The sequence below is a fragment of the Leptosomus discolor genome, chromosome 14 (genome assembly GCF_034619465.1).
Source record: "Leptosomus discolor isolate bLepDis1 chromosome 14, bLepDis1.hap2, whole genome shotgun sequence".
NCBI lineage: Eukaryota > Metazoa > Chordata > Aves > Leptosomiformes > Leptosomidae > Leptosomus > Leptosomus discolor.
Window position 1 is genome coordinate 13,707,070 of NC_141404.1, and position 16,177 is coordinate 13,723,246.

General features: G+C 37.0%; 1 protein-coding gene across 10 annotated transcripts in view; it reads right to left on the reverse strand.

Annotated features, from left to right (window-relative positions):
* The window catches only part of RBFOX1 (RNA binding fox-1 homolog 1), a 1,303,251-nt gene that overhangs the window by 105,700 nt on the left and 1,181,374 nt on the right, over positions 1–16,177 (reverse strand). Inside the window, exon 2 of one of the 10 annotated variants that reach the window (XM_086472927.1) lies at positions 15,627–15,632. The exons of the other annotated variants lie outside the window; for them this stretch is intronic. Within the exon in view, the coding sequence (XP_086329053.1) occupies positions 15,627–15,632 (6 nt within the window). The remainder of the gene's footprint in view (positions 1–15,626; positions 15,633–16,177) is intronic. 10 annotated transcript variants of the gene reach the window in all.

Consider the following 16,177-nt stretch of genomic DNA (forward strand, 5'->3'; position numbering starts at 1 on the left):
AGGGGGGGTTGGAACTAGATGATCTTTAATGTCTCTTCCAATCCAAACCATTCTATGATTTTGTGACTTCTTGAGTTAGCCAATTTAAATGAAATACATATGCTCATTATATTGCCTAAATATAGAATTGCATTAATATTTATCACTGAAATTATCAAATCAGCTACCAGAAGTGTGTGGAGGTGTAAATGATAACAATGAAGATTTAAAGAAAACTAGTTCTAAAATCAGATGCCCTTGTGTCTGATGTTTCATTACAATACCTGAGGTAATTCTCTGCCAGTTCGAAATATACTTAGGAAAAAGTGACACAGAAAAGAAAAACCTTCGTTAGTCTGCATTCAGAAAACATTGTTACAGAAGCTAATGCAAATCACATCTGATATAAAACTTTTCTTTGAGTCTCAGTTGTCTTCATTATTTATACATATTTTACAGGAATTTGTTTTTACTGATTTGTTCTCCTCTCTCTCAGTATATCACTGCCTAGGGCCATTTCTGGTCAAATCACATAGACTGCTTTCTGGTTCCTATTCCACCACATATTTGCAATTATAAAATATTAAAGAATCTTAATATATGGTGGTGTTAAAACTTACAATGAAAGCTATAAATACAGAATACAGAAATAGAAGATCAAATTCTCACATACACAGAAATAAATTGAGATGAATTCCCTTTACTTCAGTGAGCTATTGAAGGCTTAGGTGTTAGAATACATTAAAATTGAAACCATTCTTATAGGTAAGCAAACCCAGATCAAAGAAGGTGTTTTTGAAATTTTTTTTTATTTCATATACAGTACTTTCAGTATAAATATATGGTATACTTTTAAAACAAATCCATCATCAGGACAGTTAAAATCGATTGTTCTGAAAATAAATTCTTTACCAAAATCCTATATTTTTGTCTCTTTAACTCAGTTCTAGAAACAGAAATCTTCTATTCTTTAAAAGACTTTGCTCGAGTTCTTAAAAGACTTCAGACTGAAGTCAAGTTCTTAAAATCCATGAAAACCACAACATATTTATTGTGGTCAGCCTAGTTTTTCCACAACTGTCACTATTAGTAATTCTTCTGTTTTCACTGAAGGAAGTTAAATGCAATGAAAAATGAGGAGTGCCAGTTATGCTGCAAGTTTTTAGAAGTGTAGTGGTTGAAAAAGTTCCTTCTAACAACTGGCAACACGCATACATAATTCTTAATAAAATTTGTTTTGTAATGATTACACAAGTGCAGGTATCAGCCCACACTGTACTCCTGAAGCACGTGCCAAGAATATACCCAGTCCTTTAAGAGCTGCTGCTCCTTTGCAGCAAGTGAACCACAAAGAGCCTTAGATCATTCCCTCTCACGACCAAAGAACTGCTGTCCTGCCTCAGGATCAACCTACACTACAAATTTCTTATATCAGAAGAAACTACTATAATTTACCAAAGAGTAGTAACTTAATTGAAAAGAACCATTTTCTACAACATTCCAACAAATAAGTTTTTTGGTTTCATTTTCTAACTTTTTCCCAAGAATTTAAAAAATTTGTAAAAGTAAAGAAAACTGCTAACCAAGATGTTCTTCTAGATAAAACAAATTTTAAGATTTCCTATTTGGGGAAAAGATTATCTCCCCCTGCCTTTTCTTAAGACCTTACTAATCCAAATTTGCAATATATTTCACCCAGAAATAAATTCTTTAGGAGAAAAAAATGGTATGCTTTAAAACCTTCATCCAGCTCTAATACAAACCCATTTCCCGGGTTACTCCTGACTGGACACCAGAGTGTTATCTCCCCACCTTAGCACTTATGGCAAAGGCACTGCATGCAGTAAACCAGAATGCTCAGTGAATCTGAAATCAGAGAGGGCCTAGTGTACACCATTCGGGCAGAAAAAGCAATTCCATTCTCCTTCCCAGCAGACACAAATTTTCTGTATCCCTTTCCGTCTATTACTGAAGACAGTCAGTCCTATATGTTTCTTACAGTGGAACTGTAAGTGTTCCAATTTCCCTCTGTTCTTTTTCACTGACTAATCTCTTTCATTTTCTGCGAAACAATGGTGGTGTAGACAAAATCTTTCACCCTCAAACCCCGCTTTAAATATAATGTAATGTTTTCACAGAATAGCTGTTTGCATGCCACTACAAAAAGAACGCTGTCCTCAATCTCAGCTTTTAAAGAGTAAATGAAACAAAGAGTAGGAATGCCTAAAATGGAACTAAACCTATTATCTCTTCCTGGACAAACTGAAAATATGTTGTGTTAGAATAACTTGAAAAAGCTTTACCAAGCTTGATCATTCTCTATAATCCGTAAACAAATACAAATCAGTTGTGGATTTTTTTTAACCCACACCAAGTCTAAAGGAAGAACAGCCTAATTCTAGTAGGAATAACTTGTAAAATATTTACAGAAAGAAAAGAAAGATAAGAAAAAGCAATAGATTATTTTTTTAAAATATACTCAATGACAAACTAAGTTGCAACACTGAGTTTCTCCTGTATACATACGTACATATGGGTAAAGCTCTTTAGAATTTTAAATTTAAAAAAATGCTCATTAAATTAAAAAAAAATGCTCAAAACAGTACCTGTTTTTTCCTGCTGCACCAATCAAGTTATTTCTCAGAGAGAAAGAGCTTGTGAATGTCTTCTAGGCGTTATTTGATTAAGTTGACAATATTATGTGAGCAATGGTTGAGTACCTACTGTGCTGTACTTTTGACCAAATTGATTTGTGTAATGAACACTTGCTCTGTCTCTTCTCTAGCCTGAATAGGGCTCTTGATTTAACCAGTGGTGCTGGAAGCCAAGTGAATTTACAGCCCCCACAGTCATTCTCTCTCAATCTGGAGAGAATAGCAGCAGCAGTACATGAGCAAGCATAATTCAATACATTGTGCTATAAGCGCAGAAAATAATATCAGAGAGCTCTGCAATATACCTGTTTGATTTGATTTGTAAACCTGATAAAAAAGCAATCGAGAAAAGTTCAGCAGAAAAAAAAAATATATATGCATCCTGAGTAAAAATACAACCATACTGAATGTGTACAAAGAACTGAAAAAATCATGCATAGTAAATCAACTTCATACTTTCCTTAGATAATATTGCACATTTTCCATTTAAAAAGGATCTAGATTCTGAAAAGTTACCTTTCCATTAAAAAGTGAGCAAAGAGAATAATTTAAAACTGAGTTTGGGACTTTCTGAAAATACTTTACCAAATATACTACAAACAGTGTACCAATAAATGCATTGGGTTTGTATCTTTCCTGTTTTGTTAAGTAGATTGACTGATTAATCAATCATACTGGTTTTGATAATTCTGTATTCTGAAAAGTCGCAGCCCTGCTTCCCAGAAGCATAACAACATAGAGGAAAAGGAGTTATCTACACAGATAAATCTGTTTGTACTTAAATGTTTACACAAAGGTGTACACATTAAAAAAATATTCTACTGTGCTTAACTGTGATAAACATTACCAGAAGTATCAGTGACTTTTCTTGTCAACTGCATCTCTGTTACCCTTTTCTCATGAGTAAAGACGAATAGTAAAGCCTCATTGCTTTCAGGATATTACAAGGTGAGATTATTTTTTCAAATTAGTTCTAGAGAGAAAAATATTCTAAGCATCTCATACTGCAAGGCATGCAGCTCATGCAACATCAATTTACCCCCTTAAGAATCCACTTCTGAAGACAATGTGCACTGTTCTTTGCTTTGATCTGGTGCAAAGTGCACATAGATGTGGGACCTGCCATTATGTACAAAGAAATGTAATAGTATAATCATGACTGTGTTTAATAATGTTGCTAAATTTCCACTGTAACTGTGAAGATTTCATACTCTAGGAATCTTGGTTTCAGAAACACTGAGACTTAAACCCTGCAGGGGAAACCCTGACCCTCTTATTTTCAGTGGTAAAATTCTGTTTTATTTCAGCTGGGTCAGAACTTCACCCCAATATTCTACCCACTTGACAAAACAATTTCTCCATTCCCATTAATTTCACTCAATTTCCCAGATTACAAAAGGTATCATGTTCCTGTTTTCATGCCCTATGCAAAAACATTTTACTATCCAAAGCGCCAAATGAAAACAAACCAGAGCAATTACTTTGTCACCATGCCCTATGACAGCTCTGAAAAGAAACATACAGAGCAGCCAAGTCCCTGTTCTGCGAGGCCATCTTGTCCCATCTCTAAAGCACTGAGCTGTCACGCTGGCTACCGTCCAGACTATTAGTGCGTAACAGCAGTACTCCCGTCCATTTCACTATTGGCAATGTATGTTAGATGTTCGATTATACCTACTACTCTTATTAATAAAATACATTTTTCAAAGTTGAGATGAAATGTGAGACACATATACTTAGCTTGCAAGCTGTATGGCATTTTGGTGACCGAAGTGATGAAGCTGGACAGACCAGCAAGCTCTATTGTTTTGTACAAGCAGAATAGATTTATTCGTCACGTGCTTCAAGAGAAGGCAATTGCTTCATCCAGAATGGCATTTAGAAACAAAGACCAAAAAAAAGTGGCTGCTCTTCTGTATGAGCCTGTCCAAAATTTCTAATGAAAATATTTGCCTTAAATAAGTTTTGTATCAGACAAGGCAGTTCATCCTTCTTTTCTCCCGACAGAGCAGAGCAGAATAGCCCCTACGCAATTCTGGTTCCACGTGCCTCACACTACGTTCAGCAGAAGCGCCTGTGGTCTGAGCAGTAACGGAGCCTGACAACAAAGCTTTATTGAGGCAGTAAGAAAGATGATCAATGACACACCCATATGGCAACTCACCCAATCAGCGACAGCAAACACTAGATCATAAGCGATGCCATGGCTCCGGTGGGCTGTCAGGGACATTTGGTGTCCAGGTCATTTGGCAGCAACAGCCAATTGTGGAAACGCCGCTTGAATGTGGGCAAGAGTCACATCCAAGCCACCCCTTGACTCCACCAGCAGCACTGTGATCTAAGAGAATCATACCTGACGTGAGTCCCGTGGGCAGCACCCTGCCTACACTGCTGGTGCTGGCCAGAGGCAGGGTGTCGGCAGCCTGCCTACACTGCACATACTGGGCAAAGAGCAGGGCGACAGGAGGCAGGGTGTCAGTGTGCCTTTTGTAAGCGAGAAGAGACAACCACCTCCCCTCTGGAATATTTTGTGTTAGAGGTCAGATGAATACAATTTACTACCAGGAAGACAATGTAAGGTGGTCAACTCTGACTGGGACATCTGTTTTAGATATACTGCAACACACAAGCATACCCCAGTAGAATCCCTTAATCCAACTTACAGACAAATGGAAAAGCAGAATAATTTTATGCTTTGCTTCAGCAGCTTCTAAGGTTCCTGCTATTGAACATGCTTTGGGGGGTACAGCATACTGGGTTTTGTTCCAGGTTGAGGACTTTAAAGCAGTACTGATTATTTCCTTCATTTCTAGATGGATGCATTCTGGATGCTGATACCACAGGCTACAAGAAAGTACTGCTATTATTGTGATAGCTTATGCACAGAAAGCTAGCAGCCTAAATAAGAGATCATTAATTTTCAGGACAGATAGGAGCAATAAGATAGGTTTCTTAAGCTTCTGGTACTGCAGGGCAACCAAAGAATTATTAATTACTTGGCTACATTAATTATTTCCCCAATTTATCTTCCTTAACAATATGGAATATAGCCCTTACGTAGCGCTTTATGTCGCCATTGCTGGCTCATCATTTTTCTTCTAAAATAGTCAGCAGGATATCAGGGAATAGCATATCAATCATGTTTGGAGTGCAATCACCAGAAATCATAAGTGTTTTGGATTATGAACATGTCTCAAAACTTAGGGAAAATGTGCTGGTGGAAAGAGCAGATATGATTTTTAAAAGAATATTCAAAATAGGTTTTAACAGAGTTTTGAGTAAATAAGCAGTTTCCAAGTTCAGTTAAGGACATCCAGTTGACATCAGCATATCAATAACTTGAAATGGGGGAAGGAATTATAGCAGGTTGCCTTAATGCATTATTTATTGTTTGCATCGATTCAGTAACTATTTCTGACCGCCTACTGATCCCATCCATGAATATCACAACAATAACAATTAACAAAACCATTCTCTAATCAGCTTCATCCTGGGTACCTTAGCCAAGAAAGAAATTCATACACTCTATGCACATTTTTAGAAGTTCACACTACAAAAACTGAATTATTGTGATATTTTTCACAAGATAATTTAAAAAGAAATTCCTTGGGTTTATCCTCAAAATAAATTTAAGCGGACATGCTAGGAAACATTTTACAGGTCAAAGGACAAAGGTGTTAATTTAATCCAAATCAAGTATCTTAAGCAGTGATACAGAGACAAAGAAATATTAAATTAATTTTGTTCTTTTTCTTTCATCTGTTAGTCGGAAGACTATTATTTCTGATGTAATTCTTGTTGCTTTTTCAAAGGACTTCAATAGCAGAAATTAAGTGTTGAAAAATATCTTTTTTCAATACTTGAAAGATTCACGTAAAATCCAGACAGGCAACAAATTAAAAAGTATCAAAACCCACCATGAAAATAAATATAGAAACCTTGATTAGAGTTGATTAAAGGGTTTTGTCATCTGAATGGGAGCTCTAGCTTCACATTGCACAAGCTGGTTTGATAAATCCATCAAAGTATTACAAGAACAAAAAGCTACCAGTATCTTCAGCACTTAAAAAAAATATTACTTGCTCATATAATTTCTGACCACAACACATTCAACACGTTTACAGCCTAAATTCACCTCTGTTATTTCTCTTGTGATGGAGCTTGTTTCCTCTTGTGTGCTAAGGGTGTGGTTTCACGATCAGCTGAAGCCTCCACAACACATGTGACACAAAGTCCTGCCTTTCATGCTACCTGCCTTCTGACTCAGGTTCCTTCCACCCTGCCTTGTGTTTACTTCAGCGCTTGCACAGGTAAGTGCTGGTTCAGACTCATTGATCCAACTGGAAAATCACACTACATAAAACGAGTTTGTGAGCTGATCCAACTCACAACTGAAGAAAGTGACATAAATATGTAGATGATGTTGGGTAAGAGAAAGCTGGAGGGCAGGCCTATTCCTTTCTATGGCAGCACAGCCTCAGGTCACCTTAAGCTAGTTTGGAAACTGCCACTTAGCCTAATGACAGAGAAGGGCTTCAGGGATTACAGAGTTATACAGATAAATGATATAAAACAGCAGTTGAAACGCTTCCCCTGAAAGTATTAATGAAGAATGGATATATGTTCTAAATATCAAAAAATACAGATCTGCCATCTAAAAATATATACCAGTAAGTAACAAAGTTTAAGTGAAGAGGGGTAAAATAGATGAAGAAATATAGAAATGTTTTGTAAACCTCACAGGCAAACATGCCTAATAGTTCTAAAACACCTACTTTGAAAGGCAATCACATACTTACTGGCAATAAATCAGGACACAATGCTCTTGAGACCAAGACTTTCTGACTGATGCAAAGCTTGTGGAAATAACTTGGTTACTGGAAATCCACTCATTATCCCTAAACAAATGCTCCTCTACAACTCAGTTAATACCTTATTATATGAAGAAATTATTCACAAAACAACATAACTCAATATACAAGAAGGCAACTGTACTTTTACCTGTGGTCATTCATTCATGCACAAGCATCTACTATAAAACAGAATGAGATTCTTTTCTTAAATACTCAAGTTAGCTTACAAATTCTTGCAAGTATTATCCCTCATAAGTCAACACCATAAAAGGCTGCAAAGCTGCAATAAAGCTTATTAAATTTTTCTTCTGGCAACAGGCTCTACCTGGACAAAAATCTCTCTCAAAGTCTGTGACTACATCGTACAATGCTGTGACATTTAATGATGATTGTCCAAATGAAAAATCATTGATGAAATACTATGATACACAGCTTCAAAGGACATTACTGTCTTTAAAAGAAAGGGAAGAAGTGTCTTTAGATGGAATATTTGCAGGTTTGGCTACAAAGAATTGTTCAGAAAGCAATGTTTACCCTCAGCTGGAATCAATGTACTCTAGTTTCTGGAATTCCCCCCCTGAACTAGACTTATGTCATGCATGTGAAGTCACTTTTTGTAAGGGTTGTGTTGACACAACCAACTGCTGAGTGAACTTGTGAAAGCAGAGTTTCATGCAGAGAGAGAATGGTTGATTGCTACAGCGCAAGCTCATGAAAAGAAAATGTGACAGCATGATAAAAGGTTTTTCATTGTTTGACCCCTCACCTATTCCTGAATTCCTGCTGTGACTTTCCATTTGCTCTCTTGCATGTCTTAGCCCAAGGAGCCAATTCTTGAACTCTCTGAAGCACAGAAGAATTTGAGGGTTCTCCATGTCACAAAAAGACACTTCCTAATTCACATTGCTCTTTTCATACTGAGGTATACAGCAACTTAACAAGCAGCAGTTCAGCTCCTATGCAGGATAGTAATTTTTCAAACTTAGTTTACCACCGTTCCATGAAACAATGCCGTATTTATTCTTCTTATTGGTTATGTTTGGTACTCCCATGCTGCAACCAAACACAAGCAGCATTTCAGAAGAGATACAATGTTTTGAATGGAAAAGCATCTCTGAGCCTGCCATTCCCTGATGCTGTCTTTTCTACAGAACACTAGATGCATTATCACTGTCAATGGAACGTGCCTGAAGTTTTCCACCAGCCCAAAGTCAGAGAAGTCCATATCATGGAACATTATGCTTTACATAAACCTGAAGCAGACCTTCTCTTCAAGCTCATCCAACACCTTTCCTCTTTCCTTCATTAACATGGAAGATGATTTGAAGTTTTAGAAAATATCCCTTCTTCCTTCTCTTCTCCAACTCAGAAAAAAAAAAAAAAAAAAAAAACCAACCAAAAAATATAAAGAGTACTGGATGGTTCAGTGACTTTGTAAAGGTTAAAATCACCAAGTCATATCTAGCTGTGAATGCTAATCCTACGATGAATTGATGAATTCTGCTTGATCCTACGAATGCTACTTGTTACAGAGCTTCACCAGTGCAGCTTTTACTGCAGAATTGGGCAACAACTTTGATTACCGATACTCAAGTTTACGGAAATGCCTATTGAAGAATTGGAAACACAACTCAGATCCCCTTGAAATCAGGTTTTCCTTTCCTGGAAAAGTTCAGGAAACAGAAACATTCTGCAATAGCAACCCTTGAATCAGGAGTGTTGTCACTGAGAGTTTAAAGCTATTTCCTACCTTTCCCTATTTCTCACAAGCTTGCCAGCAGACCTCTTCCCTTGTTCATCCACAAGTACAGCAATCAGAAATTCCTCAGTCAAGATATATCTATTTTCATCTGATACCTGTACAGAGAAGCCATTAGCCATAATAGTCTCAAACAGTTTTGCTATCTGTAGTTCACCTCAGGAACCAGTACAGGACATTACAAGCATGCTCCCTCAGCTATTATTACAGGGTTCCATCTTCTCTTGAATTCCCAGAAATGGGACTCAGTCTAGTAATATTGTTTGCAGATGAAACAAACCTGGATGGAGTGACTGATACACCAGAAGGTTGTGCTGCCATGCAGAGGGACTTCAGCAGGCTACAGAAATAGGCCAAGAGGAACCTCATGAAGTTCAAGAAACGGAAGAGCAAAGTCTTGCACTTGGGGAAGAACAACCCCATGCACGAGGGAGCGACTGGCTGAAAAGCAGCTCTGCAGAAAAAGACATGGGAGTCCTGGAAGACAAATGGAATACGAGCCAGCAGTGTGCGAGGGATTGGAGTATCTGGCAAACAAAGAACGAAAGAGCTGGGACTATTCAGCCTGGAAGAGAGAAGACTTGGGGGTGCGTGTCTTATCAATGTGCATAAACACATGATGGGAGGGAGTAAAGCTGAAGGAGCTAGACTCTTGTCAATGGTGCCCTGTGACAGGACAAAAGGCAATGAGCAAAAGCTGAAGTACAGGACAGTTTGTTTAGATGCTGTGAAAAAAGTATCCTGTGAGAGTGATCTAACACTGAACCAAATTTCCCATTGAGCTTCTGGAGCTCCATCCTGCAAGGTATTCAACAACCAAACGGACAGAGCCCTGAGCCACCTGCTCTAGTTGATACTGCTTGATTTGTCAGCAAGCCAAGATCAGGTCCAGTGATGACAATCAGGCTTGGACACAGCCCAGTGATGGGCAGGCAGGTACACAGTGATGGGGCAGGACCAAGGTCAGAAAAGGACATGCATCAGCAGGTCAGAGTCCAGCTTACCAGGTTCGTGGCCCGGAAGGGCAGGGCTGGGGCTGAGCTGCAGACTAATGCTCCTACACTGCTGCTGAGGCAGGGCTCAGACTGAAATGGAGCTCTTGGGCCACAGGTCAGGGTGTGCTGGGAAACCCAGGGGAGACTGAGTAGGGCCTCATGGCCCTGACAAGGATCAGTTCATAAACACTGATGCCAGAATATCAAGAAAACAACAGGCAGAGGAAGAAAATGTAAAAAGGGAGTGGGAAAAAAACTTCATTTTGATGGGCAAAAATTTCCTGCTTGAGAGAAATTAGTGCTCCTATGCTCTGCAAATTATGTATGTAAATACATTTTATTCTTACATAACAGACTGGTGGTTCTTTTCTGACTCACAGTTATGCACTTTAGTCAATATACTTTTGTTTTTAATTTAACAGTACTGCATTAAGTTGATTCTTTTATTTTGAATACTGTCATCAACAATAAAGTTTCTGCAGACCAAATGTATGCCCTCCAATTCATTCACGTAAATCCACTTTTTTTTGATTATTCTTCATTCGCACCTGTCCAGCCTCATGTTACTGAGACTGCCGCCCAAATTTACCTGACTTGGTTTTACAAATCTGTTGCGGGTGCATATGAAGAAAAAGAATACAACACGTAGTCTCTAAGCCACATCACCTCTGAAAAAACGAATTTACTAACTGAACAAAATACTTGCTATTGATATCATTGATGGTTCAACAATGTAATACAATAATGATAAGTTTTGGAGTCACTTTTCAAACAGAACTTTAGTCTAAACAAGTGAGGAAAAAAACCTGTTTAAAAGTATTGTTTCAAACACCAGACTTCAGGAATGTAATCATGCAAACATTTATCCTTATCCAATATCTGAAAACAACTGCTTCAAAAGATGCAAGAAGCACTCTAGAAAGGCAACTACTCAGCAAAGCGCTCTGCTCAAAAAGAAGCTCTCTCCATTACCCCAAGCGGCAATGTGATCTTTCTGAAATATGCCAGGATTACCTCTTAAAATATTCTGTATATCCTTTCTAATTACAGGTGGGGTTATTATTCAGTCAATTCCTATTTGTTTTTATGCTGCATACATTTATGCAGCTGTAAAGACATGGCTTTTCGTTCCTTCCTACACCATATATGCCAAACATATGTTATTTCATGAAAGCACTTAACTGTCTTGGAACACACAGCTTCTGCCACACTCTTCACCTACATCTGTTACGATGTCTTGAAGGCATTGCATTTTAAAAAATTATTTACAACAAAAAAATTCGAATCAGAATAAAAAATATTTTTCAGTTGTTTTTTTGAAACCTGTTTCTAAACCTAACTTGTATACAATCTCAGACAAACAGATTTTCAGCTTCTTCAGCAACTTAGGGACATCCACGTAACAGCTTCCATGCTGTTACAGAAAACATTTGGTAATCTAACATATACTCAAAAGAAACCATTTGATGCTGCTTTTTTATTCTTTTCCAGGTATGGAATTTTCATTCTGCTTTATACTCTTACTGCATTTACCACCTTTTAAGGAAAAAATGGTTTGGTCATTCAGTTTGACAGCTAAGCCTACTGTACATACCATACTTGAGGAATGTGAGGAAATCACAGGGGTTTTTTAATCTATAAAGACAGACTTTATTCAAGATGAGCTAAGAATCTTCTTTTTGTGAGCAGAACTTAGACACTAATATGAGAGGAAGTTACAGCAATAATTAACAGCTAGTGGAAGTATAAGTCATTTAGAAATATAATAAACTGAGAATACTTAAACTCACTTCATCCAGAGAAAGATAAAAGAATAGCTTACAGAAATATGGCATGAATTGCTTTTACATTTAATATCATCTATTTTTGTAAGACCTTCCCCTTCCTCTACTTCTAAAGGAAATACTGTCAAAACTGCTCTTTGTCAGATCTCTGGAAATGGATTTACAACTAAAATTGTAAATTATAACCTTTACTGTCTGCTCATTTCCATCTCAGTAAAGAATTCACCTGCTCCAGAACATTGTGCACTCTTGACCACTCAACAATGACAGAAGAAGTATCACAAGCATTTTTAATTATTATTTACAAAATGAAAGAAAGAAAAGCAGGTCAAAACCCAAGACTCACAAATGGCAGGTACGATTTGAAATTCCTTCAATTATTTGCCTAACCATCCAATATGTTTTAATGACTGAAGTTATGAGATGATATAAATTAATAAAGAATATATATTTATGAACACATATACTCAGGACTCTTCCTCAATTAGAATATCAGGTGAACATTTCAGCTGAAAGAAAACTAATTGTGAGCTAAAGATGAGCAGTTCTGTCTCACCTGACTTACTCACATGAAGAGCCTCTGATAGGCATTGTGGGGTGCATGCACTAAATGAGAAACCACACCATTGATTTTTTCAAATTTCATTTAAATAAAAAGGAAGAAGAAAAGGTTAATTAAGTTCCCCCATGCAATTCTATTAAGAATACCCACGATTACTGTAGCATGAGGAGGATATTTAATTCAAAAAAAAAAAAAAAAGGAAAAAAGGAAGAGGCAGTATTGAAACATACAGTTAGTCAATCAGAATGACTGAACAGCTGTGGCTGCTTATATGTAATGCAGACTCTGAGAATATTATAGAAAAAAAAGAATGAAACAAACTATGTCTCTGCCCAGAAGTATGATACAGAAAGCCTCTTAACCTAATATACCAGTAAGAGTTGGTCATATATAATACTTTTTTGTGTTATCATCAAAATCCTCACAAAGTATTTTGTAATACAAAGCAGCAAGTGACAATATGAGCCATATATCTGTAACCTGATATACTGGCCTACCAGGGTTTTGTTATTCGGATTTCTAGCTTGACCAATTGTCCCAAAATAAAATAAACCATCTCAAGATTTGTTAAGAAATACATTATTTTCAGAGACATTATGGAGGCTTTTACAAGACACATATTTTGCCTTTATGTTCTCTCACAGGTATGCTGTGCTAATTCTGTCAGACCAGAAACTGCTTGCAGTGTTCTTTGCAAATTTAAATACGGTTTTACACTAAAAATAATAACCTACAGAAATTTACTAAAGATATATTTGCACAATCCAAACACTATCAACTTTTAAATTCTTTATTAATAAGAACAGAATGTGTTGATTTTCAACATCTAAAAATAATAATAAAAAAGATGGATGTATCTCTATCAAGTATTTTCCTGGAGGTGCTTTTCTTGTTTAATTCCCTAAAACTATTTAATATCCTCCAGATACAGGTGTACTTCACTGACAGAATAAGCTGAAGGTGAAATACTTCTTTTGTGACCAGAGAAGGCTAAAAGCAAGTATCAACAATCTGCAAATAAAAGTTTTTCATATTTGATTCCATATTTTATTAACTGCTTCAATTTAGCCTGGCCAAGACATGGCACTTCATTGGAAAGAGTGGAACTGACTCAAAAGATTAATTACAGCAAAATTATTCTAATCTGTCATAAACTGTGATATAGGAGCAAGAGGAAGTAATTTCCTTCAGTAAAAAGCAATGATCGCCAAAGCATGAAAATTAACACTTCACAGAGGTAGATATTAAATGAGAAATATTAGCTGCATCAGCATATCAGAGACAATTATAAACTGCAGAGAACTTCTAAGACTGAGAAATACTATAGTTTATTATGATAAAGTCAATTTTATCACTCAGTAAATGCTCACTTTGTGAATTTAGCACTGTATTTCTTTCTCCTCAAAGGTAAATTGCACTACTGCTTTACAGAATTTATACCACTTTTGTTTCCTTTATGCATTATTGCTTACTTTATCTCATGGAAATTTATTAATACAGAGAAGGCAAAAAATCACTGAGTGTTACTTTATTTTATTACATTGAGTACAGGGACAACACCTGACATATGCTCTTCAGAAATTATATTAGTCAAAAAGTTTTTTAGCAGTTTCAGTCAGTGGGCACTTATGAGCAGATGAGAGCCTTTTTTTAAAAAAAAAACAAAGAGAAATAAATATAAAAAGATAAGGACAACTACACAGTGAAGATACTTCGGCTTTACGTTCTTGTATTAGAGAATAAATTCAACCCAAAGATTTTATAACCACTAGCATTCATACTGAAAGGTACTAATGCATCATTATGATCTAGCAGGTTGCTCGCTGTGTTTTACAGCCTTTCACACTACATTAACCTTTTGTACCTCAAGTATTTATGACCTCATAAGTAAGTATTTATCAAACTGAAAGCTCATATACAGCACCGTATTTTAGCTATCATTGTTTAGAAATATTTATAATTTCTTTTTGCCTGAATTTAAAATCACGTTGATATAAAGTCCATATTTTTAACACTAATGCAAAGTAAAACTGTTTTTCCACTATCCACGAAAAGGACTACAGAATTACTAAATGCCTCAAATATGGTCTCAGGCCAATATGAAGAAAGCCTTCTCATGCAAATTTTATTCTGAAATAAATACGAATTTTTAGAAACAGCTAACACATTTCTTATGCTTTCTGCAATATTCAACAGTGTACCGTAACAGAACAAGACAGAAGTACTTCTGGTACAAGAATCATAGCAATTACTTTAGTCATAGATTCTCCAACTACACATCATATTCAACAGAAAACACCCACAAAATACAGCAATTCGGACAGTATGTATGCTGTGTTATATGTCCCCGTGCCATATGCATAGCCACATTTGAGAAAAACACTGAAGTTGATGAAAGCATTCTACAACTATTGTACAAATACAGTGTTGCTTGCAAATATTTTTCCTGGCAAATCAGTACGAAATCTGAGGTACTGAAACCTACCATGAGCAAGGCAAAATTGTAAGCTTACAAACATTCTCATGAAATTTATGGCTAACAAACACGCTGCATAAGATGTGCATAACTCCAAAAGAAACAATGCCTGTCTAAACCTGTCATTTCTTTGCTCTCTGTCGGGGGTGTGTGGCAGGGTAAGGCATTATCCTCATATCCACAGGCACCACAAAAAAAAAAAAAAAAAAGAGGAAAGGGAAAAGGGAAAAGGTAGACCACAGGGAAAATTGCCATAGGAAGGGAAAAAGGGTATCGGCTGCTCTGTTACTTTCTTCTGCATGCTTATGCAGGAACAATGGTTGAAATAACAACAATTGAGTCCCAACCTCAGAGGGATTTCTGCTTGCTAGTAGTTATACTGAGATATAGATTACTATTGGCCTTGCCTGCCGCATTTATTGCAGAAAAACCCTCAAACATAAATAACTTTGTTACAGATGGAATAGATTAAGGAGCTGCTGAGGTGCTTCGCTCTTTATAGTGCCCTCCTCCAACAAGATACTGCCAGCTGAGCCCCCTCCCAGTCATTCTCCTTGTCCATACTGGGATCTCCTCCCACTCTTGCACTTTTCTCACACTTTGCAGAGTAGGTTTTAAACTCAACAAGCCAATAAGTCAAAGGCCCGTTTTCAGCCTCCATCCCTCTTGACAGCCACAGGTCCCTGTATTTGTAAAGCTAAATAACACAGCAGAACGCCTTCATATTCAGCATGCTACAGGGAGTTTTAGACCCTTGTCATCTGACCTCTGCCATGATCCTGGCAGCAGTCCTCATACTATTTCACGCCCCATCTTTGATTCCTCAATCCCATTCCTCTCTGTAAGAGAGCTAGAAACTATGCCAAAGCAAAGGAGCAGAAACATCTTGTCATGTGAGTGGAAGCATCTCATCGCATATCCCAAGGCGGGGGGGGTGCAGGTGGACTATGAGATGGTAACTTCACATGGTCTGCATGGTATGTCTGAAAGCTAAACCAAGCTGCAGATTTTTAGGTTTTTTAAAAATATAAATTTCATAAGTAACAGAGTATCTTACCAACTTTTTGTCTTACTCGTACACCTGAAACACAGCATTCACTCAAACCAAGCTCAGA